The 26,928-nt window shown below is 36.6% G+C and overlaps 1 protein-coding gene and 2 non-coding genes across 5 annotated transcripts; 1 reads left to right on the top strand and 2 right to left on the bottom strand.

The window, feature by feature from the left end:
- Nucleotides 1–5,581: 5,581 nt before the first annotated feature.
- On the bottom strand, nucleotides 5,582–5,654 carry trnaa-agc (transfer RNA alanine (anticodon AGC)). The gene has a single exon. It is a non-coding gene; the product is annotated as a tRNA-Ala (tRNA).
- Nucleotides 5,655–5,736: 82 nt separating this feature from the next.
- On the top strand, nucleotides 5,737–26,704 carry brd8b (bromodomain containing 8b). Of its 3 annotated transcripts, none has more exons than XM_016576292.1 (19): nucleotides 5,737–5,796; nucleotides 6,410–6,506; nucleotides 9,574–9,643; nucleotides 9,735–9,784; nucleotides 10,139–10,261; nucleotides 10,339–10,419; nucleotides 11,085–11,149; nucleotides 11,434–11,558; nucleotides 11,642–11,833; nucleotides 13,128–13,230; nucleotides 13,865–13,990; nucleotides 14,676–14,860; nucleotides 15,261–15,746; nucleotides 16,839–17,041; nucleotides 17,116–17,208; nucleotides 17,315–17,383; nucleotides 18,617–18,899; nucleotides 21,532–21,624; nucleotides 25,432–26,704. In XM_016576292.1, the coding sequence occupies exons 1-19, from the start codon at nucleotides 5,778–5,780 to the stop codon at nucleotides 25,489–25,491; spliced, it is 2,523 nt and encodes an 840-aa protein (XP_016431778.1). In that variant the 5' UTR covers nucleotides 5,737–5,777; the 3' UTR covers nucleotides 25,492–26,704. The 3 variants fall into 3 exon arrangements, with proteins under 3 accessions (XP_016431778.1, XP_016431777.1, XP_016431779.1); XM_016576291.1 differs by lacking the exon at nucleotides 25,432–26,704 and adding an exon at nucleotides 23,547–23,816; XM_016576293.1 differs by lacking the exons at nucleotides 13,865–13,990; nucleotides 25,432–26,704 and adding an exon at nucleotides 23,547–23,816.
- On the bottom strand, nucleotides 6,738–6,810 carry trnaa-agc (transfer RNA alanine (anticodon AGC)). Its single transcript has one exon. It is a non-coding gene; the product is annotated as a tRNA-Ala (tRNA).
- Nucleotides 26,705–26,928: the final 224 nt, after the last annotated feature.

The following is a 26,928-nucleotide window of genomic DNA, read 5'->3' as shown; positions in this document are numbered from 1 at the left end:
TTCACACACACACACACACACACACACACAAATGGCTGCGTTGGTGATTTGTAGCTGTTACGAGCACGTGCGGGCCCATTGCCTCAGCGAAGTGTCACGCTGTGGTGTCACACCACACCGATAATGGTGAGGTCAAAGGTCGAGTGTGAGTGAGAGGGTGTTGGGGGGTGGGGAGCTCAGTCACTTTGGCAAATTGGCTAATGTCCCAAGGGAGAGAGGCGGGGCAGAAGGGGGTGACACAGAGACATGACATCATAGAATCCCCTGAGAAGAGGCGGGAGGGGAAGGTGAGGACAGAGACGTGCCACCTGGAATGCCATCCGGAATGGTTAGTGCACTGCTTACTGTGCACTATATACTACCCTAGTATTTTTGTGGTGCATGCAAAGGCAAGCATCACTATTGCACATATAGAGTTAAGGTTAAAAATCGTAAGTTCAGTCACTTAGAAAAGTAATAGAGTGCAAAAGTGAGAGTCTACTTTTTCAGCAGCCTCATTTCCTGGAATTATTTTTTTTCCACAGGGATTTTAAAAAAGACTTTGTTTAAGAGTTATAAGCTGAGAACCAAACCAACCAGCTATGAGGTGAATCAAATTACAAACTTTGATTTGAAGCATTAAGGCATTTGGAAATCGGACAAAAATACAAAGGTACAAGACTGTGTCCCTGACAGATTTAATGAGGGAAAGAATCCCATGAAGCATTCTGAGTAACATTAAAATCATTGACTTCCATAGTATTTTTGTCCATATTATGGAAGTCAATGTGACCTAAAACCATTAGGTTACCAAGATTTATCAAACTATCTTCTTTTGCTCAGTCATACAGGTTTGGACAAACATGAGACGGAATAAATGACGTCATAATTTTCATTTTTTGGGTGGACTATCACTTTAAATGTTTACAGTATATGTTATTGTTCAAATCAATTTCCATATAGAGAAAATAAATGGCATTTTTACTTCCAGAACCCAACTGTTGAACTCTGTAAAACACCTCTGCTGAACAATTTTAAATATCATTCATGTCTGTAGCACAAAGTGCAGTGTTACTAACTCGAAGTATGTACAATAAAAGTAATAGTAATGTGTGCCTTAGTAAGTGCCACTAATGAAGATATCTTGCTTTAACTCTGTAGTTAACTCGGTTTGTGTGTGTAATTCTGGGGCTCGGGTGGGTTCTGCCCTAATGAGCCAATTGAGGCCATCATGATGCATGCCCTGATTTCAGCCAGGAATAACAACACAATTTGGCCCAGAGGACACATGAAGAACACACACACACACACACACACACACACACATACTTCAGTGAGGTTTCTAACCTCAGCTAACACAAAAAGGGGTCGAGTTTATGAAAGCAAAGACAGAAAATGTAGAGACAGAGAAAGAGAGAGGGGGGACAGATAAAAAGAGAAAGAGGTTGATGGAGTGGAGAGGGCCAGAGGCTGAGAGAGAAACTATCATCAGCCTGTACACCGTTTCAGCTTTCTGTGCTTAATGGACTTGGTGGGCAGAAAAGACAGCGGAGATGAACAGAGAGAGAGAGAGAGAGAGTTATTGAATGTATGATGCATTAATGGCTCGTATTAATAACACAGCAGGACCAGACAAAATCATTTCGGCTCATGTCTAACTAACCACTCTCTATCCACAGTGACCAGGCGTTCCAGTTTTCTGGGGGCAGTCCTAATTTTTTTGGTACCTGTCTGGAGCTCTCTTTACAGCCTGAAAAGTGAAATTATATGTAATGAGCCAGATATTGCATGCAAAATATTAGGCCTTTATCATCGCAGCATACAATGTATAATTTCAATTTCAACTGTTCACACAATTTTAGGTGAAAAAACTCATTGCAATGAAGACAATTAAAAACAGATTATTCTGTGTCCTGTTAATAAAGTAGTTTACAATACTATGACGGAGTATGATTTACCATAATTACTCACAAATACCACGGTCAAAGTACACAAAACCGGAATTGTTCCCCTCCTAATTATTTAATTCATAGTTTATATCATTGGAAATGTAAATTGATCGCTGAACTATAAATGTCCATGGTTTTCATTTCAGAAATCTAGTCACCTTAGTGAGTGAGAGAGTTTTAAAGTCCAATTCAGTTGTATTGCTGCACTGAAAGGGGAAAATGGGTCAATATTCAACCGTAGTTTCATTAGCTACTGAAAACAGGTCTTGTGTTTACGCCTCTGAGCTGTTGGTCTCCAACATCCCATTTCTTTATCTGTCACTCGTTTCTTTTGGTCTCAATATGACCTCCCTCTCTCTCGCTAGAAACAGCTGTTGTTGTGTAGCTGCTCCTCAAACCCCCTACGGGCAAGAGAAGTGAACGCAACGAACTCAACCCACACTACAAGGCTGGGCGCCCCGGTCCGCTGTGCGGTCCCATCTGACCAACATCAGTGTGATTACAGCATATACATCAGTGAGGTTCTCCTCAACAAAACCCAGCCACTTATTATCCTCACACATTCACCTCACATTCTTCTTTCGCCCCGGGCGTTTCTCAGCCCTTCGCTGAATAAGATGAGCCCATCAGTTAAATGCAACAGAGATATTGATTCAAGTGAATGGTGTTATAACCGTGGAGACGCCCGAGGACATCGTATTATGCCGATGCGTTCATTAATATTTGCTGTAGGACACAGACAGAGCAGGTTCTCTGGTGGAGTGCTCAGAAATTCAACATGGACCTGTTAGTCTGCTACTGCTGACGAATAAACTTACAGCTCAGTAGCGCAAACTGTGAAAATGCAGCAATTCAGGGATTATATTAATTAGTCATAATTCGGCTAGATCTGAATATCAGTATTGTTTTGGACAGTTACTGTGTCTGATTGGCATATTTGGCAGGTGTCCTGAAAAAAAGAAGGATATTATCCACGCTCAGGCTTTAAAAAAATGCAACACTCGAGGCAATTTACGTTTTGGAGAATTGGCGGATAATTCATGTTAAAGAAATGGTTCACCCAAAAATTCACTCACCCTCAGGCAATCCAAGATGAGTTTGCTTCTTCACTGGCACAGAATTGGAGAAATGTAGCATTAGTTACATAACCATATATTTACAGCTACAGGCGCATCTCAATAAATTAGAATGTCGTGGAAAAGTTCATTTATTTCAGTAATTCAACTCAAATTGTGAAACTCGTGTATTAAATAAATTCAATGAACACAGACTGAAGTAGTTTAAGTCACTGGCCAGCAAACTCACCAGACCTGAACCCCATAGAGAATCTATGGGGTATTGTCAAGTGGAAAATGAGAAACAAGAGACCAAAAAATGTAGATGAGCTGAAGGCCACTGTCAAAGAAACCTGGGCTTCCATACCACCTCAGTAGTGCCACAAACTGATCACCTCCATGCTACGCCGAATTGAGGCAGTAATTAAAGCAGAAGGAGACCCTACCAAGTTATTGAGTACATGTACAGTAAATGAACATACTTTCCAGAAGGCCAACAATTCATTAAAAATGTTTTTTTTTATTGGTCTTATGGAGTATTCTAATTTGTTGAGATAGTGAGTTGGTGGGTTTTTGTTAAATGTGAGCCAAAATCATCACAATTAAAAGAACCAAAGACTTAAATTACTTCAGTCTGTGTGCATTGAATTTATTTAATACACGAGTTTCACAATTTGAGTTGAATTACTGAAATAAATGAACTTTTCCACGACATTCTAATTTATTGAGATGCACCTGTATATGGATCCTCTGCAGTGAATGGGTGCTGTCAGAAATAGTGTTTAAACAGCTGATAAAAACAACACAATATACAAGTAATCCACACTACTCCAGTCCATCAATTAACATTTTGTGCAGCGAAAAGCTGCATGTTTATAAGAAACAAATCCATCATTAAGATGCTCATTTAGCTTCAATTTGTTGCTACCAACTAAAACATGAGTCCGCTATCCAAAATATTGCTTTCTCAAGTGAAAAAAGTCATCTTGTCTGAATCAGGAGAGAAATATGCACACATCAAGCACTGTTTCACTGTTTTATCAGCTGTTTGGACTCTCATTCTGACGGCACCCATTCACGGCAAATGATCCATTGGTGAGCAAGTGATGTAATGCTAAATTTCTCCAAATCTGTTCCAACGAGGAGCAAACTAATCTACATCTTGGATTGCCTGAGGGTGAGTATATTTTCAGCAAATTTTCATTTTTAGTTAAACAGTTCCTTTAACTTGTACAATCAGATTAGTACTTTTTTGTTTTATCTGCTTACAGCCCACTGACAGCTAGGTTTGTGGTGGACCTTGCTATGTTTCTTCTAAAAATCGTCAGTTAGCAAAACAATGTTGTTAATTGAAAATATGATTCTCATTTGTTGCCACAAATATAGCTAACTGTCCTTGCAACTATTGCACTGCTTGCCAGTTAAGTATATTTCTGAGAAGTACATTAAGCCCATTTCTGAGAAGTACATAAAAAGTAGACTAAAAGTATACTTTCCTATTTTTAGTTTAAAAGAAGTATACTAATAGCACACTTGAATAAACTTCTTTTTCGTAAGGGTAGTGTTAGGGCTACAGGTAATTTCTTCATGACAAAGGCACATTTACATCCTGATAAGTATATTCTGCTGACAAAATGTTCGTATTGTAATGTTAACGGTAACTCATCCTGACAAATAAGCACATTTTCTCAGACAAGTATGGCTGCTTAAATTATTGGTAGATCATGGGTGGCTTGATCATTTCAGAATGATTGTTTTTTTGATGTAGAGTTTGCTGTCAAGTCATGTTAAGAAGAGTAATAGCTCTGATGGCCACAACTTACGGCTAGTAATAATGATTTCTCTTTTGGACTTCTAAATATACAGTAGGTCTCGTAACTAACAGGTGGGAGGTATGCAATATTTCAATAGGCAGAACAACAATAGTGACTGTGAAAATCCTCATATAAGTATTATATAATTCAATAAAACATATCTTAACCATAAAATGAGTAAGATTCTCTCATAAATGGGGATTTTGAGGCAGGCATCTTCAGGGCCCTCTTAAGTGTGAATGAGAGATGAGTTCAAATACTTTATATTGCAGTGTGCTGTTGTCACCTGGTGGCTGCAAAGGTAACTACACGAATAATTTGAGCTCTATATACAGTGACATGAGTCATTCGTATTTTATGGTGTTTGGCTCATTGCACCCACGTCAAATAAGTAAACACAAATCTTGATCTAATGGACAGTGACGCTGTGGAAAAGCAGAGAAAGACATTTATTTAGGCTATGCTTAAAATAAAGACACTTTTTATAAAGACTCTACCTTTGGTCAATTTTGGCCCTGTGGTGTTTCAGAAAAAAAAATTTTTTGTTATATTTCTCAAGGCATGAACATTTCTGCCACCATCTCAAATTATGCATTGTGTATACATATTATATTTTAAACATTTGTGGAATAAATATTTCATTGTTAAAATATCTATAAGGAACTATAAACTATAAGAGGATAGCAACTACTTGGGTATTTAGTAATCTCTCAATAATCCTCAATTGCTTCTGTGTGTTTTCTGTGTTGTACCTAAGTGAAGTTATTAAAATTAGTGCCATAATTGGAGGATGCGGGCATCGATCCCGCTACCTCTCGCATGCTAAGCGAGCGCTCTACCATCTGAGCTAATCCCCCTCTACAAGCCTGACTATCGGAAAGATATTTGTGCGACACCTGATAGCGTTCATGAGGGTGTTACACTACAATAGTTCCGGCGGAAGTGAGTAGAACCAGCCGCGCGTTTACTGATAGGCGAAAATGTCGACCGGGGTGGGAAGTAAGTGTTATTTTATTTCCTCAACATATTCACAATACAGTCTAACATCAAATCACTTTGTAAATTGGATTCTGAAGTATTTTATCCTGTTTAAATAGAGTAGCTAATGCTCTTCGTAGCGCTGGGGCGAGCAATTTAAGTTAGTTTCTGCGCTAGCTGGCTTCATGATAACAAAGACGATCAATGTTTACATTGTCAACACACATTTCTCTCTGTTCTTGAAGTTCTGTATATGTAATGTAAATAATTTTGTTTAACAAATGGTCTTGTGTTTTGAAATGTTGTTGTATGCATTTGTCATTTTTATTTACTTTATTTTATTTTCTTAAACGTGTATATATATATATATATATATATATATAGTATTTATAGAGTTTTAGCTTTTAGTTTTAATTACTTTTTCTTATTTGTAAGTCGCTTTGGATAAAAGCGTCTGCTAAATGACTAAAAGTAAAAAAAGTAAAAGTGTTAAATAATTGTTGTTTTAAAGAAGCACCTAACGTCATACTACATTATGATCAGCCTTTTTTTATTTTACCATAATTTCCCCCCACGTTTTTGTGTAACGAATTGCATTCAATACATAAAACTCATATTTTGAACACCTAACTAGAACACAAGATGCTGTCTCTGGGTCCGACTGAGCCCTGGTCAGTTCGGGAGAAACTCTGTCTCGCCTCCTCAGTGATGAGAAGCGGAGATCAGAACTGGTAAGAATAAATAATTAACGCTCATGATCATAGAACTGTATTCAGATTGAAGCATGTTAAATAATGCAGAGCTCTACCCTCGTAGCAGTGTCTGTATTGTAGTTTTTCTTAATGTATGAGGACGTTGTTAAACACCCTTAATCAAACGTGGACTTAAAAAGGGGCTTCTTTTACATTTCGAGGATTGTGGCAGTTACGTCAGTAGTTATGATTAGGACGTAAGATAATAATTGGAGGATGCGGGCATCGATCCCGCTACCTCTCGCATGCTAAGCGAGCGCTCTACCATCTGAGCTAATCCCCCGCTCGGGAGGAGAGAAACCTTCACCTTTTCGAAGCTTCGAATCAATTGAACCAATTGCTTCGCAAAATGATTCAATGTTTCGAAGCGCTCGAAACACCACACGCTGGTGACGCCTGCTGGCCAAAACTGCAAATGCAACAAAAACTCAGGCCAAATCATGCAAAAAACTGCTTTTACAAACCCAATGCAAATGCTTGCTTGAAAGTATAATATATTAAATGCAATCAAAATAATGAAATGTCATTAAATATGAAGTGTCTGTAATTTTCAGGGCTTGTTTTATTTGTTTTATGGAGAGCTTGTCTAAACAGGCCAGTAAGAAACTTAAAGCTGCAGTCCGTAACTTTTTTTGGTTGAAAATGATCCGAAATCAATATTTGAGCAAGTACATAACCAGCCAGTGTTCAAAACTATCGCCTTACTTTAGCCCGATTCACAAAGGTTAGCTTATAATAATGTTTTCTAATTTGAGTGGTACGGGTAGGTTTTTGCGGGAAATTCGAGCATGGCACTGCGTCATTACGTCACGTCTGTAAACATAAAGAAGTTTTCAAGAAGGCTTCTAGGCTATGGCATGTGAGGATGCCGCAGGTGGCGGATTGTTTATAGCCTTTTCTCACAGCAATAATTTGCTTTTTGGGTGTTAAAAGAATTTCTTAATATGAAATTCGAAGAGTATGACAATTAGATTAGACTGTGTAGAAATTGAAATCTACACGCTAATACACACTATACTCATAGTCACCAATGCTGATGTTGTTAACATTAATCATTTGAGAATAATATATATATTATTATAACAATAATAATAATTTGAACGGTTTAATGTGATATGAGCTAACTGATCTTTAGATTTAATCACCGTTGGTAGCGAGATTTATGGTAATGCTTTTTTCCTCAGTTGGTCAGAACAAACGTGGCAGACTTGTTACTTACTTGTTCAGATGGCAATATCCGGTGAAAATTCTTATTTGGGTCGTATTCCAAGATGTAGGCTAGAATCTGTGATTGCAAAGTACAGTAAATATCCACACCGGTGCGGTGACTGACTGCCACACATACTGCTCAAAACATTAGATTCATCCTGTACACAGCCGCACAACCCACGCAAGGAAGATAATTCCGCACTCAGCTGCAATTCCAGGTTTTCAGACACAGATGGCGACAAAGAGGCAAAACTTACGGACTGCAGCTTTAACTACTACTCATCCTTTTAATTACACAAATGCCTCGTTAGAAATGTCTACAAACTGATAAAACTGCTCCGAGATCAGAGACGCTGGTTCAATGGTTCGCCGCTGGGAGGCGATCTCAATGAACTCGCATGATTCACGGGTTCACAGAAATTTCGAACTCGTTTACTGAAATCACCTGACTTTGGCATTTTGATACGCGCTCCGAACCACTGTTTTGAAACAAATGATTCGGAAAGGTTTCGAAGCTTCATGAAGCAGTGTTTCAAAAGCTTCATGAAGCAGTGTTTCAATTTTTATTAAATTACATGAAATATTTTTTTTAAATAATTTTAAACTTGAATCACTTTACACTAAATAATACATTTATGATTTTCTTTCCATTTACAAATAAGAAAATGTCTATGATAATGTCTAATTTAATTGATACTGTTTTAGTAAATAAATAATAAGTTAGCGGTGTAGCACAACACATTGCTGCTGTATTTTCAGAAAATATTAGTTTAACATTACCTAAGCAATGCAGCTTATTACTTTTTATTACTGTGAGTTTATTGCTGGCAGTGAAATAATGTTTATTTTTGGTATAACTTGTAACTGTTTTTCTCAAACACATTTTTATTTTAAAGGGCATTATTAACAGGATTATTACAACAAAACTAATTTCTAATAATAAAATCTCTATGAGTACTTCTAGTTGAAATAATAATGTAATGTTAATAATAAAAAGTGTATTGTAAAGAGTTAATAAATTAATACAACTAATTTCTAATATTACAATTCACTAATAAGTAATCAGCAAGCATTGCTAAACAGATCAGTTGTAGTTTATGTGCAGTGAAATTTTTGACTGTTTGAAGATACATTCATTAATGTATAAAGCAAAAATAAGAATATTTATAATGGGAACCACTAGTAAAAATGAATCTATTTTTGCCTTTCTTTCATTTTTTGGTTCATTACAAATTACATTATGAGCATAATTTAAATAGAGATTGAGATTTGAAAATGTTCTAAATAGAATTCTGTGCTTAAGAGTTGGTGGAAAATCACATTTATGTTTTTAAAATTGTAAAACATTGTTTTTATTTCCAAGTTTAGAGTTTGAATCTATTATCCAAAAAGTTGTAAATAAAACAAAGATTACTGGAGTACATTTTACAAGAAAACTCTATTTTAGTCTTTCTGCTTCAATTTTACATTTAATTTAGTGCTGTCAAACGATTAATCGCGATTAATTGCATCCAAAATAAAAGTTTTTTTATTTTTCTTAAATATGTACATGCATGTGTGTGTATTTATATAGGCTATACATAATAAATATACACAGTACACACACATTTATTTTGTAAACAAAAACTTTTATTTTGGATGCAGTTAATCGCGATTAATCGTTTGACAGCAGTAATGTAATTCATCGTGTTTTTTGTTTCTTTGTAATTGTTTGTGAAGTTTACTAGCAATTTCTGATTGAAAATTGTTTCTACACCAAATTTTCTTAAGTGTATGTAATTATTTGTAAAGAATTACTGTTAAATATGTATGATACACTGTTATATTTTTTTGTCAGGGTGTCTGTAAGCAGAGCCATCAAGCCCTTCTCAGAGCCTGGACGACCCCCGGACTGGTTCTCCCAGAAGGTAATTTAAATGAGTGACTGTGAGTGATTTTGTTAGTATTAGTGATTTGCTTAGTGATTCATGTTTTAACATGTCAATATGATCTCTGCAGCATTGTGCCTCCCAATATTCTGAGCTGCTGGAATCCACAGATGCCCCAAAGTAAGTAAATCCCTCTCTCTCATTCTCAAAACATTTGTGCTGAGCGTCTTTATTAAATGTTGCCATTGTTCTCGCAAAGCCCAAAAGAGTTAAATTGTACGACCTAGTCTGTGTATACAATGATAACTAACAATCAGCATAGAAGTTGTACTTTATATTTGTGCATGGAAAGCAGTAAATATGTGAAAAAGCATTTTTATGATTTTTGCACAGACTTTGTGTAATTAGACCTCTGGCTATTATCTTAGCCAGTTAGCATGCTGTAGTAGTTTTGTTGTATTGTATGGCAACCTAAACCATCTCAGTGCATATTCACAAGTTCATTGGTAATTTTGACATGTTCATTCCCTGCAGACGTAAACGGGGTGAGAAAGGGGAGGTGGTCGAGACCATTGAGGATGTGATCGTGCGTAGATTGACAACAGAGAGGATCGAGGAGCTCAAGAGGCTAATCAAAGACACACAGGAGAAATACAGGTACATCTCAACCTGCTTCTCCCTCTCACTGTCTGTATCTTTCACACATATGTGATAAATGTGTTCTGTCCCTTCAGGAAACTGAAAAAAGAGGTGGATTTGATCCAGGCGGGCCATCTGGACCCTAAACTGGAGGAGCTGTGGGCAGATATAGAGCTGTAAGACAATTCTGTACCGGTTTTGCATTTGTCTGTCATTTATGTAATTGGCCTTTCATTTCATTTTTCTCATATGATCTAGTTTCAACTAGTTGTATTGATTTCATTTTAACAAACATTTTTTCACATTAGGTTAAACACTTTGAGAAATGGCTGGAGCCCTTTTATTGTATAAAACATATTTTTATAAAATGAATGCACTCTATTTCATTACAAAAAATATATATTTTTAAATATTGTGTATTTTGAGAGGATTACATGGTATTACACAATATTCATCAACAATATTCATTTGATATTCATCAAATTATGCATCATTTATATATGTTAAGTAATACCAATATTATAAAAATACATTTTATTCTATTTTTATATATGTATGTATATGATGAATGTGTGTGTGTTTTCAGACATACTTTTATTAGTTGTTGCATTTGGGTATATATTTAGATATCATTGACTACTTTCTGTCAAAGTTTTATATTTTGTTTATGTTAATTTGAAGTGTCAGTTTTCGCATCATGATTATTCAAATCTAAACACAGACAAAACATTTTGTGACTCATAATCTTCAAACATAATTCAAACTTAAAAATTCTATAAAAAAACCTGCGTATGTTGTGAATGTATCATCATGAGATTGTGTGTGTTCTCGTGCTTGTCAGAAAGAGGAAACAGGAAGAAGAGGAGGCGGCGCAGAAGAAGAGGGCGACTGAGGCAGCATATCAGGGTGAGATTTACATTCACTCAGCACTTTCAAAAGTTAATGCCTCCACAAAAGAATTTTTTTTTTTTATTATATTAACTTAGCAGTGTAACATATTGCTGATGTACTTGCAAATAATATTAGTTTACCATGCATCTTATTGCAAATATTGCATTTTTAATACTAGGATATTTCAGTTTTTATTACTTTGGGCTTGTTTCTGGCAGTGAAATGTTTATTTTGCATAAATACATTAAATACATTTATTTTACATAAAAACAATAATACATTTTTCTCTTTCTTTCCAGTTCGTCAGGCAGCTAAAAATACACCAAAGAGAGTTCCCAGCGTGACAGTACGTTCTCCCAGCATGGACGTCTCGCAACCAGAAACACTGCAGCCAGTGACGGATGAATCCTGTGCCAGTCCCATGGTGAATTCCTACCTCTTATTTATTAACATTTAAATTTAAAGTTGATTCTAATAAGAGATCATACTCATGATTTCTCCGTCTAGGCTCAAGGATTGACCGTCTTCATGCCTATATCAGAGGTCACGGGTCCAGGGCCTAAAGAGTCAGGTCTGGCCTCTATGGTAGATGACTCCCCGCAGAAGAAGCACCTTGCCCCAAAAGCCACACCACCTCCCTCCCCGCTGCTGTCTGAACTGCTGAAGAAAGGCAGTCTCATCGCTGCCAGCTCTAGACTTGTGAGTGTGGGATACTGTGAAGCAACGTTTAAGCCTTTGGATTTAAGGGGCATGTCACAGAAAACAGGATTTTGCCTGTCCCAGACCCATTTTCCATTTCTCAACTTTACATTCATGTCTACTTTATATTGTCCTATAAATAAAGTCACCAGAACCGTAGTCAACATACTCTAACATTCACAATGTAAAGCTCCCTCTTCAGGTCAGCCCATTTCTACTAACTAAACTGCAAATATGGACAATCAGAAATTCTGATATTTACATCACAAAGATTAGCACATTAACATTTAACAACAAAGGTTTACATGAGTATTCTGCATTTTGACAAGGGCCAAGTTTTTAGTACTCATTTCACATGCAACAATGTTAGCCAGTCATAACAGAGTAAATTTATTTGTGAAAGTTTTAGTGGCCGTTTACACCAAACACTTTTTTAGATTTAGGGTTAGCTTTGCTGCTTTTAGGTTGTTTTAAAATATCCACTAGACAGCATTATTTGCAATTCCTTTGCCCTGCGTTTATGTGAACAGCATTTTTAGAGGTGCTGTGACAAAACCGCATGTTTACTAATATGAGGCAGGTTGTATATCTAGGTTGTTTTAGTATTATGTACTGTTATAGTTTTTATTAATATTTTTGTTTTATATATATACAGTGGGTACGGAAAGTATTCAGACCCCCTTAAATTTTTCACTCTTTGTTATATTGCAGCCATTTGCTAAAATCATTTAAGTTAATTTTTTTTCCTCATTAATGTAAGGACGATGTGATATTTCAGTTTTTCTTTTTTAATAAATCTGCAAAGATGTCAACAATTCTGTGTTTTTCTGTCAATATGGGGTGCTGTGTGTACATTAATGAGGAAAAAAAATTAACTTAAATGATTTTAGCAAATGGCTGCAATATAACAAAGAGTGAAAAATTTAAGGGGGTCTGAATACTTTCCGTACCCACTGTATATATATATATATATATATATACATACATATATACATATATTCATTTCTCATATTTATTAGTAGTTTTCTCATATTAATTAGGCAAGATTTTGAAATTTTGTGCAAGGTTTTTCTTAGAATATTTAGGCTATTTTTATTTTATTTCAGCCTAATTTAAATTAACAAAAATGTTTCATAAATGGTGTTCTTTTTAGTTAACGATAATAACCCAGTGTAGAAACTAAACTATGAATGTTTTTGGTGCAAGAAACCTTGACTAACATTAAAAGTGGAGATTGTGTTTGTAGATTTTGCGAATGGTTTCTCATATTGTTCTGTGTGTGTCTGTTGGGCAGGTGGTTGAAGGTGACGTGGCCACAGGTTTGAGTAATGGATCTTATGGAGTTGAGCTTCACACTGCTGCAACCGCTCTGCCTGCTAATCAAGACATTACAGCTGGTAAACAAAGACACTCCTTTTCTTTCTGTATGTTTAAAAATGTGCGTTTTAAATGTCTCTCTTCAACATTAAAGGGGTCATATGATGCGATTTCAATTTTTCCTTTCTCTTTGGAGTGTTACAAGCTCTTGGTGCATAAAGAAGATCTGTAAAGTTGCAAAGACTAAAGTCTCAAATCCAAAGAGATATTCTTTATAAAAGTTAAGAGTCAGCCACACCTACCTAAAACGGCTCGTTCTAACACGCCCCCACATATCTACATCACTATGTGGGAAGATTTGCATAACACCGCCCAAATGTTCACGCAAAGAAAGAAGGCGTAACTTTTATTCTCGCTGTAGTCTTGTTGTTGCCGCCACCATGTCGTAAAGATATAATGTTCTTTTTAGCAGCATCATATGACCCCTTTAAACATTTTCTGTGTCATTATACAAACTGAATTTTGAGTTATGCTGTTTGTTTTGGTTTGATTTTCTTTAACACAATTCTTTTGCATTTTTACCATGCGTCCTGCATGCAAGTTTTAGATTTCATGCTCTCTGTAGTACATTATTACCGTGTAGTTTGATTATTGTGAGAGTAGCTGTGTGCTTTAGTGTGTGTTTGTAGCGCTATATGTGTATCTCTGTGTCAGATGCTCCTACGTTATCTCGTCTGTTGGAGAGCGCCACCCCAGCGCAGCCACCTGTCAGTGCTGATCCCCCTAAGCCCCCCACAGTGGTCCCCTCAGCCCCAGACAACCTCTCTGTGCCCAAAACAGGTCTCTGATCTCTCTGATTTCCTCTCTTCAGCACTCTCTCTGTAGAACGGTCAGTCTGTTTTTGCTCAGGCAGTCTGTTTCCTGTTTGTGTCATGTGATGTGTAGTTCATTTTCATCCAATCACAAAGCACTCAGACTGCACTGATAGTGCTACAGTTCTTGGATTATATTCTAGAATAACGGTTAATACAAACAAATTTGTGGTTGACAAGATTGTTTTTTTAATGTTCTTGAAGGAAATATCTTATGCTTACCAAGGCTGCATTTATTTAATCAAAAATACAGTAATACTGTGAAACTTTAATACAGTTTAAAATAACTGTTTTCCATGTTATTATATTTCAAAATGTAATCTATTCCTGTAATGCAAAGCTGAATTTTCAGCCTCATTACTCCAGTCTTCAGTGTCACATGATCCTTCAGAAATCATTCTAATATGCTGATTTGCTGCTCAAGATGCTGATTTGCTGCTCATTTACTCACCCTAATCCTTGTTCCAAACCCATATGGGGTTTGGAAGAAGGATAAGGGTGAGTAAATGATGACAGAATTTTCATTTTGGGGTAACCTACCCCTTTAAAAACTTTGTGGTTTTTCCTCTTAAAAAGAGTCATTACTTCCTCTTCAGAGCACTCATAAAAGAAATTAACCATAGTAAGAGCGATGTGTTTCCTGTTATGTGTAGGAGCTGCAGCCGTTGCTGAAGGTTCTGGAGCAGAAGCGGTAATGGCAGGGTCATCCACGCCGGCTGAGGTGGAGGGGAAGGAGGCAGAGCTGGTGGAGGAGGACACAGTGGTGTCAGTGTCATACATGGCCCACGAACTGGACCTGGAGACAGTGGGAGACATCATTGCAATCATAGAGGAGAAGGTATATGCACACAAACACATGTGTATGGTTGTGATGGTGCAATTGGTTGCTACTTCATGTAGTGTCAAAGAGATAGTTCATCCAAAAATTAAAGTTCTGTCATCATTTACTTGCCCTCAAGTTGTTCCAAACCTGTACAAGTTTCTATCTTCTGTTGAGCACAAAAAATATATTCTGAAGAATGTTGCTAAGAAACCAGCTGAAAGTAGCCATTGACTTCCATAGTATGGAAAAAAAAAAATACCATGGATGTCCGTGGGTACCATTCATCTCTCTGACCCATCAAGTGCTTTCACAGTTCCCTCCATTTTTTATAGACTCATAAAACAGAAAATAGTTCAAAAGCTTTTCCTTTCTGTTGTCAAATCTGAAATGAAGTAAACTAATATATCTGTCTTAGGTGGACGATCCTGTGGAGGCTTTGGATGCAGCCGCAGTGGAGGCGGCTCTCTCTCTCTGTGAGGACCCAGCGGTCAGTGGCCACCCCCTCACCAGCCCTTGGGAGTCACAGACCTTTAAGGCAGCCGAACCAGAGCCCATTGTCCAGCAGAGTCCTGCCCCAACGGGCACACAGAGCAGCCCTGACCCTGCGGGTGTGCAAGGAGAAATGGAGGTTCTTGTAGAGGAGGCTTCAGAAACCGAAGCAGTTGACGAAGTGACAGGGGGCACTGTGGCATCTGCCGCCCCTGTCACAGAGCAGAGCCAGGACTCTGAGGTTAAGACTGAGGGCGAGAGGGAAGGAGAAGGAGGGATGGAGGAAGCGCAGCAGGAGAACAGAACACTGAGTCCAGCCGTGAAGTGTGAGGGGGAGGACTGGGTTCAGCCAGAGACCGTGACGCCCTGTCTGGACTCAGAAGATAGCTCAGCCTCGGCGAAAGACACAAAGGTATCAAGCAAAGCAGCAGAAAAATGAAACCTGTCTTCATATACATATGTTGTTCTTTTGAACTTTCTATTCATCTTAGAATCCTGAACAAAATGTATCATGTTTTCCACAAAAATATGAAGCAGCACAACTGTTTTCAACATTGATAATAATAAGAAATTATTTTACAGCAGAAAATCAGCATATTAGAATGATTTCTGAAGGATCATGTGACACTGAAGACTGGAGTAATGATGCGGAAAATTCAGCTTTGCCACCACTGGATTAAAATATATTTTAAAATATAAAAGTTATTTTAAATTTTAACAATAGTTCACAATATTAACATGTTTTCATAACATATGTTTAGGAAAACACTATAAAACATGATTATAGTGTCAGATGAAAGCATAAAATGTTACAAACAAATGCCTTTTTCTAGAAAGTGAATGAATAAAGACACGGATGACCTCCAAAAATGACAAAAAAAAAGCACCATAAATGTGGTCTATAATACACATGCCCAAGTCTTATGAAGTCATATGATTGCTTTATGTGAGTAAAAGATAAAAATGTAAGTTATTAATCACTAAAAATTATACCTTTTGAAACTCTCAATCTTATTTGCATTCAAATATGTATGAAAGACACATTGGGCATCAAACCTGGTCTGAAGCATTCTGACATGCTATATTTAAATGACTGTGAATGCAAATGAGATTTGAGCTGTAATGAATTGGAAGAAAACGATTCAGTAACAACATAATTGGGACATTCTGCAAAAAGTTCTTTTTTTCTGTAGAAGAGAAATTCAGAAGAATTAGGATGAGGTAATTATAACCGAAACTGCACTTTTAACCCTTTTGACCTAAAATAGGTACCTCTGAGATTTTAATGTTAGTATTTTAATAATTTAACAATAAATTCAAATGTTCTTGGTTCTCTGATGTTGGTTAATGGTCACATGACATACAGGAATGCAAGTAGTGTTTTTTATTTTTAATTTTCAATTTTACACTTCGTCAACTCACAAACCCCCTGCATTTCCCTCACAGATTGACTTGAAGGATGAGTAAGTAACTCTGTTTATTATTCCTTCTTCAAATGCTGTAGGAGGTGAAGGAAGAGGATGGAGGCAGTGAGGTGGATGTGGATGAAGGGATGGAGATGAAAGAGTGTGGTGATGGGGACGGAGAGGGGCCGTATCTCTCAGAGGTTGATCCTCCTGCCAGTGAGAGTGAGGATGGATACGGCAGTCACTCTCAGCGCTACACTACAGCGGACTCCACCGCCAGCAGCCCTGCCTCATCTCAGTTGTGGGTGTTTGTGTGGGAGCTTGTATTCTGTGTGTTTCAATCTTTCATTTGCCTTTAACAACACTCTCTCTCAGCTCCATGTGCAGTGAAGATCAAGAGGCCTTGCAGGCTCAGAAGATCTGGAAGAAAGCCATCATGCTGGTGTGGCGGGCAGCAGCCAATCACAGGTGAGCTTCTCATTCATACTTACCTCAGCTGCTGTTTTATTATGAGCTCTCACCTGTAGACAGAAATGTGTTATATGCATTTGTCATTTATTGTTTTGTGTTTCAGGTATGCAAGTGTGTTTCTGCAGCCTGTGTCTGATGACATTGCCCCTGGTTATCACAGCATTGTACACAGGTATCAAGATGAGACTCTCTTGCTTTTTTGAGTGTGTAGGGCTCTGTAATTTTTGTGACGCAGAAAACGTGAACATAATCTTGGAATCCAGTCATAAAAATTTAATTTACCGTACAACACCAATGGCAAATTTTGGGTGAATAAATCTGTGAATAATTAACCAAATCAAGATATGGATGAATATCTGTGAATAATAATAATAAAGCTGTATTAAATCATAAATCCAATAAAATTAAAACAGATAACACAGAATTTCCTGAATGAATGAATGAATGAAACGGTTCATAGGGCCCTATTATTGTAAAAATTGTAATAGATTATTAAATTGTTAAAGTGTCGTATTAATTTGATATGATTTTTTATTAAAATATATTCAAAATAATTCATTAAAATGAAGTCTAGAAAAATTAAAACAGCAAACATGGAATATGGGAAGAATAAAACACAGTTTGGGAAAAAATAAAAGAGATTTCATGGGACTGTAAAAATACAATTTTGGTTAAACTTTTAATAAATTGTTAAATAGTATAAATTTTGTGACTTCAAGGGAATAGACATGCTTTTTAATCACTAAAATTGCTAATATTTAATTTAACCATGAAAACATAATCCAGACAAATTAAAACCAAAAACAACATTATCCAGAAAGGTTTAAAATAAAAATATGAGAACTAAAAATGAAAAATACTTCTAAAGGATTTATTGATCATAGTTAATGTTGATTTCAACATTTACTAGTATTGTGGGAATAGTTCACTGAAAAATGAAAATTTGCAGAAAATGTACTCGCCCTCAGACCATCCAAGATGTAGATGAATATGTTTCTTCATCAGAACAGATTTGGAGAAATTTACATTACATCACTTGCTCACCAGTAGATCCTCAGCAGTGAATGGGTGCCGTCCAAACAGCTGTTAGTTTATGTTAATGCACTGGGCTCAAACTCAATTCCTGGAGGGCCACAGCTCTGCACAGTTTAGCTCCAACCCTAATCAAACACACCTGATCCAGCTAATCAAGGTCTTCAGGATTACTAGAAACTTCCAAGCAGGTGTGATTTGGAGCTGGTTGGAGCTAAACTCAGCAGAGCTGTGGCCCTCCAGGAATTGGGTTTGAGACCACTGTGTTAATGTATTAACTAATGTCAACTAAACAAACCTTATAGTAAAGTGTTACCAGTTTTTCTGTTGGCTAATTATGTTTTTGTCCTTCCTGAAATCTCCACCTCCTCAGACCGATGGACCTATCGGCCATCAAGAAGAACATCGAGTCTGGGCAGATCCGCACAACGGCGGAGTTCCAGCGTGACATCATGCTGATGTTCCAGAACGCGGTGATGTACAACAGCTCGGATCATGACGTCTACCACATGGCCCTAGAGATGCAGAGGGATGTTCTGGAACAGATCCAACAGTTCTTGGCCACTCAGCTGATCATGCAAACATCAGAATCTGGCATCGGCACCAAGAGCCTGCGCGGAAGGGAGGCCAACCGCAAACAAGACCCCAATGAGAAGGTAAAAGACACACATGCATAGTCACACACACCGAAACCACAAGTGGAAAGAAAACGCTGTGGAGAAGGTTTGTGGAATATCATCATCATCTCACACACACACACAGTGAACACTATAAGGAGAAGTAATCACACAGTGCTTTCACTGCTAATTATTTGGCCAGTGACATTTCATAGTTTTTCAACAGACAAACTATTCAGTGAGACAAAAGAGAGCTTAAAGAAGCAGGAAGTCATTAAAAGATATTTAAGACTGTTATTTTATTATTATTTACATGTGACTATAGTTATTAATATTTTGAATTAGTTGTTAATTTTAATAATTTTGTTAGTAATTTTTTGTCATTTTTACATTTATTTTGCTTATTTATTTCAGTTGGTTACCAAGGCAGCAAGTTTTTTAATCTAATACTTATATTTTATTTTATTACATCTTTATTTCAGTTCTCTAAAATGATTTTTTAATAATTTTAGTTAACAATAACAACACTGGACTGTTGAGAGAAAAGTATGTGCAGTTATAAAGAAAAATAGCATCTCTAGAACAAATCAAGATGCTTGATCCTTTAAAATTTAAGGGGGTCTGAATACTTTCCGTACCCACTGTAGGCTGAGATGTTTTTCAGAGAGCAGGCTAGAAGCTTCAAACGTCTCAAGGACAGGACATCAAAGTACATCAAAGAGTCTGTGGACATCTGAAGTGAAGTATTGCGGACAGTGAAACGGTTTAGGAAGAGCGAGCTCAGAGTCATAGAAAGGAAAGTAAAAAAACAGCTTCCTGTGCATCACAGCATGAAGCTTTATCTGTGAGGATGACGCTGTGGGATTGGCTCTTATTTCTGTCTCTGTTGAAGCAGCATTAATTCAAAAGTGTCTTGAAAACATAATTTTAAAACCATTTGCCTCTAACTATCGGCTGGCAGTGGCACCAAACAGCCAGTACCTGCAAATTGACCTGATTTCAGTCCATCTGAGAATGAACGGGAAAGCACAAACTAAAGCATCATCAGGAAATATAACTCATAATGTCTTTAGCCTGCAGACTTAATGGCTGTCAATACACACAAAATGGATTTGCGACCACGAACTGCACATGACATTGTTGTAATACTCACAGGTAATCTGCACAAATTGATTTTCTAGCTCTTAATGGGATGGCTGCGCTCAAATTGTCGTTTCAGCACTTAGTCCCTGAGCTAAGTTTTATTTAAAATCCAAAAATGCTGAAGTGCAGGAAAAAGTGTCACTGTCCAAATACTTTCTGTACAAACTCAGAAATGCAAACCTTGTATGCATGGTGAATCTCACAAAAACTTGTTCATATTTCACCCCAAAATGAGAAGCATAAAATAAGAACCAGATGTTTAATTGTCATGGAATTAGTTCTGTTTCTTTATGGCTAATATAAAATACAATGCATTTAGAAAGTATTCAGACCACTTCATTTTTTCATATATTTATTATGTGGCAGCCTTTAAATGCACATAATTTCACTGCAATCTACAATCCATAGCCAATAATGACACTTTTAAAAGCAGACTTGTAAAGTTTTTACACATTTATTAACTCTTTCCCCGTCAAACATGGAATTTTCCGTTATTCATGAGACAGCGCATCCCCACCAAACACGGAATTTTCCGGGTTTCTGCGTTCTTGCTGTTATACACTTGGGGGTGCTATTACGCATCTCCTGAATGAGTCTAGAATGTCCTGATCAAAAACACAGGTGAGGAAGACGCAGAAATGAGCGATCTCATATGTAAGTAGATGCATATGGAAAACAATGCGATCATCAACAATAAACAACATGTAAATGGAAACTGCCTAATGTTGCTGAGTGAAATGTTGATCCAGGTAGTGGTAAAGGACTCTGCAAGCTTTGGGGGTGCTGATGGAAGCGATCTACTGCATCTTTGCTTTGATCATCGTACTGAATATGATCCAGATGAAGCATTTGATAAAAATGCCATTTTCTCAGCTTTTTGTTCAAAATGTTGCTTTTTTTAATGAAACCTGCCTACATTCAAGTGTTGATTAAAAAAAGAATGCTTGAAGCTAGAATAAAACAGAATTTTTTTTTTTTTTTTCCAAAAGTAGAGGCTCTCTTCTTTATTTTGATGAATTGCATGTTCAGATATTCATACAATAAAATATTCTGGGGGCCATGAATTTTAGCGAAAATCATCAAAGATGCTGGCAGTGGCTGGCAACTTTTTTCAAAAACGCTGGCGAGGAAAGAGTTAAAAAGAAAAAAACTGAAATATGACATGCAACTGAAATAATATGCACAAAAATGCAGCTTTATAGGGTATGGAGTGTAGATGGATGTGAAAAAAAAATAAATATAAAAAATAATATAAAGCATTTTAAATCTACAACACAAAATAAGTGAGTTTTTCTGAATGCACTGTACCTTTTATTTTGGGCAGAAATGGGGCCGGACGTGTTTGCGTGAGATTGATCCAAAAGCAATTTGGTTTCCACACGTTCCACATAGATGAAATCCCTTCTGATAGGACCCAAATAAAACACTTTCTGTCCCTTACACACACTCATACACACACACATGAACTGCTGAAGTCCCTGACAGTAAGGTTAGCGTTACTTGCACTAACACACAGTCTTGTATGTAGACCCTGAGTCCTGCACACAAAGACCCACATTTAGAGCCAGAACCACCAGCCAGAAGGAAAAGGAACAACTCCAAACAAGACACTAATGAGAAGGTCAGTGCTGTAAACACACACAAACACACACTCACAGGTGAGAATCAAGGGCACTGCAGATGAGAGGACTTCTGTATTAACCCATGCACAAACACTGTGAGTCTAACACTCAGGTTTCTCTTCCAGGTTTCCACATGGCACCATATTTGTGGCCTAGTTTTGGAAATGATTGTATCGCAAGTGTGGTTATACGTAGAACATTTTCAGAAATATGGGAGAATATCTGTCTATCTATCTGTCTGTCTGTCTGCTTATACACACAATACTGTTCAAAAGTTTAGGGTCAGTAAGATTTTTTTAATGTTTTTGAAATTAAGTTTCTTGAGCTCACCAAGGCTGCATTTGTTATATCAAAAATGCAATAAAAATGTTTTAATATTGTGAAATAGTATTAAAATTTGAAATATCTGTTTTCTATTTTAGTATATTTTAAAATGTAATTTATTCCTGTGATGGAAAGCTGAATTTTCAGCATCATTACTCCAGTCTTCAGTGTCACATGATCCTTCAGAAATCATTCTAATATGCTGATTTGCTGCTCAAGAAATATTTTTTATTATTATCAATGTTGAAAACATTTGCTTAATATTTTTCTGGAAACTGATGTTTCAGAATTTTTTTTTTCAGGATTTTTTGATGAACAGAAATTTCAAACAGCATTTATTTGAAATAGAATTGTGAACTTATGCAGCATTATAAATGTTAGTTTTTTTTTGCTGAATATAAGTATTAATTAAACAAAATTCTTACTGACCCCAAACTTTTGAACAGTAGTGTATTATTTTATTATAAACAGAATATAAATGTGATTTTTGTAAGCATGTAAATAATGTATTTATGTATGTGGTGCAAGGTTTGGGTTAAACAGTCACTTGACAGTTTCTTTTGTTGAATCTGTGTGCCATTTTTATTTTTAACACACCAGACCAAAGTTAAACAAGTTTTGTTTTGTTTGCATGGTTTCATTCTCAATGATGCTTTCACACTGAGCTGGTTGCACTGTGATTGAGGTCATTCAAATGATTGGACACTCATTTCATCACCATCTATTTGAGTTTATGTTGGAGTGCTGCGGTCATCATAGAAACAGTTACAATACACTCACACATACATGAACACCTCATGTCTTCATCCGGCTAACACACATATATACACATCACTGTTACTCATCAACCCCTTAAATCCTCCCTTTAGTATCTACAGTCTTAGGATTCTCTTTTCCATTGTGATTCCATTTCATCCTCCTTTTCTTTCTCAGCCGTGTGTGTCTGTATGTAGAGAAGCTTCTAGGGTGACCAGATGACCGTGATAGAAAACTGCTCTGTCCTCCCACGTTTTAGATTAGTATACCTGCCGTTTGCTCCCATAACACCTGATTTTGCTCTGTTGCACATGTCTGTCTCTCTGGCTGTTTCTAGAATAGGTTTTAAATAGTGAACTCTTTTCTCACTGTGCTGTTTGTCCTTCTACAGGACAGCCTCTCCATGGCCTCTCCTGCTTTCCTTCTCTCTCTCTTTGCTGCGGTCATCATAGAAACAGTTACAATACACTCACACATACATGAACACCTCATGTCTTCATCCGGCTAACACACATATATACACATCACTGTTACTCATCAACCCCTTAAATCCTCCCTTTAGTATCTACAGTCTTAGGATTCTCTTTTCCATTGTGATCCCATTTCATCCTCCTTTTCTTTCTCGTGTGTGTGTGTCTGTATGTAGAGAAGCTTCTAGGGTGACCAGATGACCGTGATAGAAAACTGCTCTGTCCTCCCACGTTTTAGATTAGTATACCTGCCGTTTGCTCCCATAACACCTGCTTTTGCTCTGTTGCACATGTCTGTCTCTCTGGCTGTTTCTAGAATAGGTTTTAAATAGTGAACTCTTTTTCTCACTGTGCTGTTTGTCCTTCTACAGGACAGCCTCTCCATGGCCTCTCCTGCTTTCCTTCTCTCTCTCTTTGTAAGTATCCAGGCTCAAGATCACAAGATATTTCCCGTCCCCTCTTACCAAACACAATCACACACATTTATTCTCTGATTGGTTAGAGCTGATCGCTCGCTTGCGTCCAGGTGGGTATGTTAAAAGGTCGTGAATAAATTGTCATTATTTATTAAATCCTAATGTATTTTGCATCAAGATTTATTTTAAGGTTTGAATAATTTGTGATAAATTGATCGAAAGTGACAGTCAAGACATTTTAATGTAATACTTTTTTTTTTTTTTTTTCAAATAAATGCTTTTGTTTTGAAATTCTGTTACATACCTCGACCCGGGACGTCATTCACTACCCTCTCCCTCCTTCATTTTTTAAAGTTAGACGTCAACTTTCTTAGTATTCCTCAGTCTATTCATTATAAACAATATAACAAGAAAAAAGTCAAATTTAAAAGAATGTTTTCTGATTAATTTTTTTGTAAAGTAAGTATTAGGGTTGCTATGTGAGTATATTTTTCCTGCGCAACAATAATTAAATATCTAACGACTCAGTAAGTGCACAATAATCACATTTATTCCTCAAGGTGGCACTGTTTTATAGGCAATGATGGCGTGATGTTTTACTCATAATTACCTCAGGCATAAAACAAAAGAATATCATCAGCAGTATTGAACCTGACTGAACTGCTTGAATGACTTTTACTGCAGAGCAATTACTGTAAGCAATTAAAACAAGTGTCACTGCCATTTGATGGTGGATGTGGTGAATAAGCTGCCAGCAATCACAATATTGATTTTTAAAGTAATTGAAAATGATAGTTTGGAAATATGGACGGTTGAGATCGCGAATATGAGCCAGATTATGAATGTAGTGGGGAAATGCGCTCTGACCATGACAGTGATGGTAAAATCATCTGCTCAAATTGAACCCTTCTATGTTTCAAAAGGTAACAAAATTTGCTTCATTTTATTCTTTTTTAATTTTTATTAAAATACGAGGAGAGTTTTATGCTATTGCAGCAGTTCGAGATCCATCCACGTTGGATAGCTATATAAGCTCGGGGTGCTAAAGATCTGAATATGTAATAATGATTGATTGGTTAAGCATCCTGAACAAAAATGTGTCACTGTTTCCACAAAAATATTAAGCAGGACAACTGTTTTCAACATTGATACTAATAAAAAATGTTTCATAAGCAGCAAATCAACATTACAATGATTTCTGAAGGATGTGACACTGAAGACTGTGAAGACTGAAGACAATAAGAGTAATTATGCTGAAAATTCAGCTTTCCATCACAGGAATAAATTAAATTTTAAAATATATTAAAATAGAAAACAGATATTTTAAATTGTAATAATATTTAACAATTTATGGTATTTTTAATCAAAGGGAATGCAGCCTTGGTGAGCATAAGGGATGTTTAAAAAAAACATTATATAGTGTGACATAATGGTGAATAAATAGTGGCAGTTTTTATTTTAGGAGAACTTAACTTTTAAATGGTTTGGTTAATTTTACTCCTTTTTATTTGTCTTCAAGAAATGACACAAAACCTCCATGAGCAACTTTAACTATTAACACATTCACTCCTAAGCACTACATTTTTATGTTCTTTTCACTGTTGTGTAGCTATTCAGTTTTTTAGCCTTGTTGGCCTACTCTTCAATTTCATAACTATGTATTGCACAGTTCTGAAGTCACCGTCTCTTTAAGATGAAGTGCTTGTTCTAGTAACACACACACTTCCTGTTCTCAGGTCAAACTAGTTAGTTTCTCACACTGATGGTCTGGTGTGTTAGGGCAGTGGATGACAGGCTGTTTGCACTTTCTCACGGCTGGCCTGCTTCTCTGCTCCTCCAGGATGGAGGCACCAGAGGGCGCCGCAGTGCCATTGAGGCCGATATGAAGATGAAAAAGTGAACTGAGATGTCACACTGCAGCTGTTACGGAAGTTCAGATAGGCTTTATTTCCCTGTTTTGTTAAGACGTTCTGGCTAAGTTTAGTTACTCAATGCCTCGGTGGCTTGACGCAGCAATTCGACAGTCTAATTACAGAAGGACACAGAAAGAGGGAATTTTTAAGGGCTTGACCCTCTTTCACAGAAACCCTTCAGTCCTAGACCTGAAAAACTGGTCAAGTGTGCTCTGATTCTAGACTCACAGGACAAACTGACCTTGTGTTTATTTGAGTTTAGGAGTTACTTAAAAGTTTTTGACTTGATGTCACAAATTTAGCTGTCATCACTGGCCTTTTAAAAAAAAATCTGAATGTACCGCCGTCATGACCACTGGACGGTTAGAAATCAGAATGTCATTTTCTAGAGCTAAGAATGAAACCTTACAAGCCATTGTTCAAAACAAAGATTACTATCGGTTTATCAGTTTGAGATGATGTGGAACGCTGAACGATGGAGGAAGGAGCAATAAAAGTACGCTTTTTTCTTCTATAGGAATGAAGATGGATACAAAGTTTCTTTTAACTTGATTTTTGCCTATAGTCAGGATTATGGACACTTTGGTTTACAGTTAAAGGCCTACTGTACTTTGTTCAGTTTGTTTTCGTTCTTTAAGTGAGACTTAATTTGACATATGTATATTTAGAAAGAACATATAGTTTTGTACAGGGTCTTTGTGTACAGTGTTTTTGTATATTGTGTCGTGAAATGTTTTAATAAAACATGAGAGTCCGCAATTACAAGATATTGTTTAAGGAATAATTTATTCAACTTGTGCTTTCAAGCAAAAAATATTAGTACAAATGCTTAACTGGGAAGACAATACCAGCTTGTCCTGTTCAAAGTCACACACACACACACAAAAAAACACTCGATATCCATTAAAGACGTCAGCATATATCAGTGGCGTGATTCATACACAATGTGAACCATCCTATATCCTTGAACATCAGTAAACAATAGTGGAGAATTGAAACTGAACATTCTGCAGTCTCAACACACCCATCATACTCATACAATGATCTGATCTCACGTGCCGTGTCACCTGACAATAGTGTTTGTCACAAACCTCAAGATATGACAATGTAAAATCCCAGGTTATACATGAATATACATTACTGTTCAAAAGCTCTGGGTCAGTGAGTTTTTATTTTATGAAAGAAATTATTACTTTTATTCATAAATGCTGTTCTTTTGAACTTCCTGATCATCAAAGAATCCTAAAAAATGTCTATGTAATATAATATTAATTAAATGTAAAAAATTTAAGCAACAACTGTTTTCAACATAGATGATAATGTTAATGTTTCTTGAGCACCAAATCAACAGAATGATTTCTGAAGGTTGAAGACTGAAGTAATGCAGCTTTGCCATCAAATTAACAAATACATTTTAAAATATA

The sequence above is a fragment of the Sinocyclocheilus rhinocerous genome, unplaced genomic scaffold, assembly GCF_001515625.1.
Source record: "Sinocyclocheilus rhinocerous isolate Xijiao unplaced genomic scaffold, SAMN03320098_v1.1 scaffold474, whole genome shotgun sequence".
In the NCBI taxonomy this organism is placed as follows: domain Eukaryota; kingdom Metazoa; phylum Chordata; class Actinopteri; order Cypriniformes; family Cyprinidae; genus Sinocyclocheilus; species Sinocyclocheilus rhinocerous.
The sequence above is the reverse complement of the archived record's forward strand: the minus strand, read 5'-3'. Positions and strand labels throughout refer to the sequence as shown.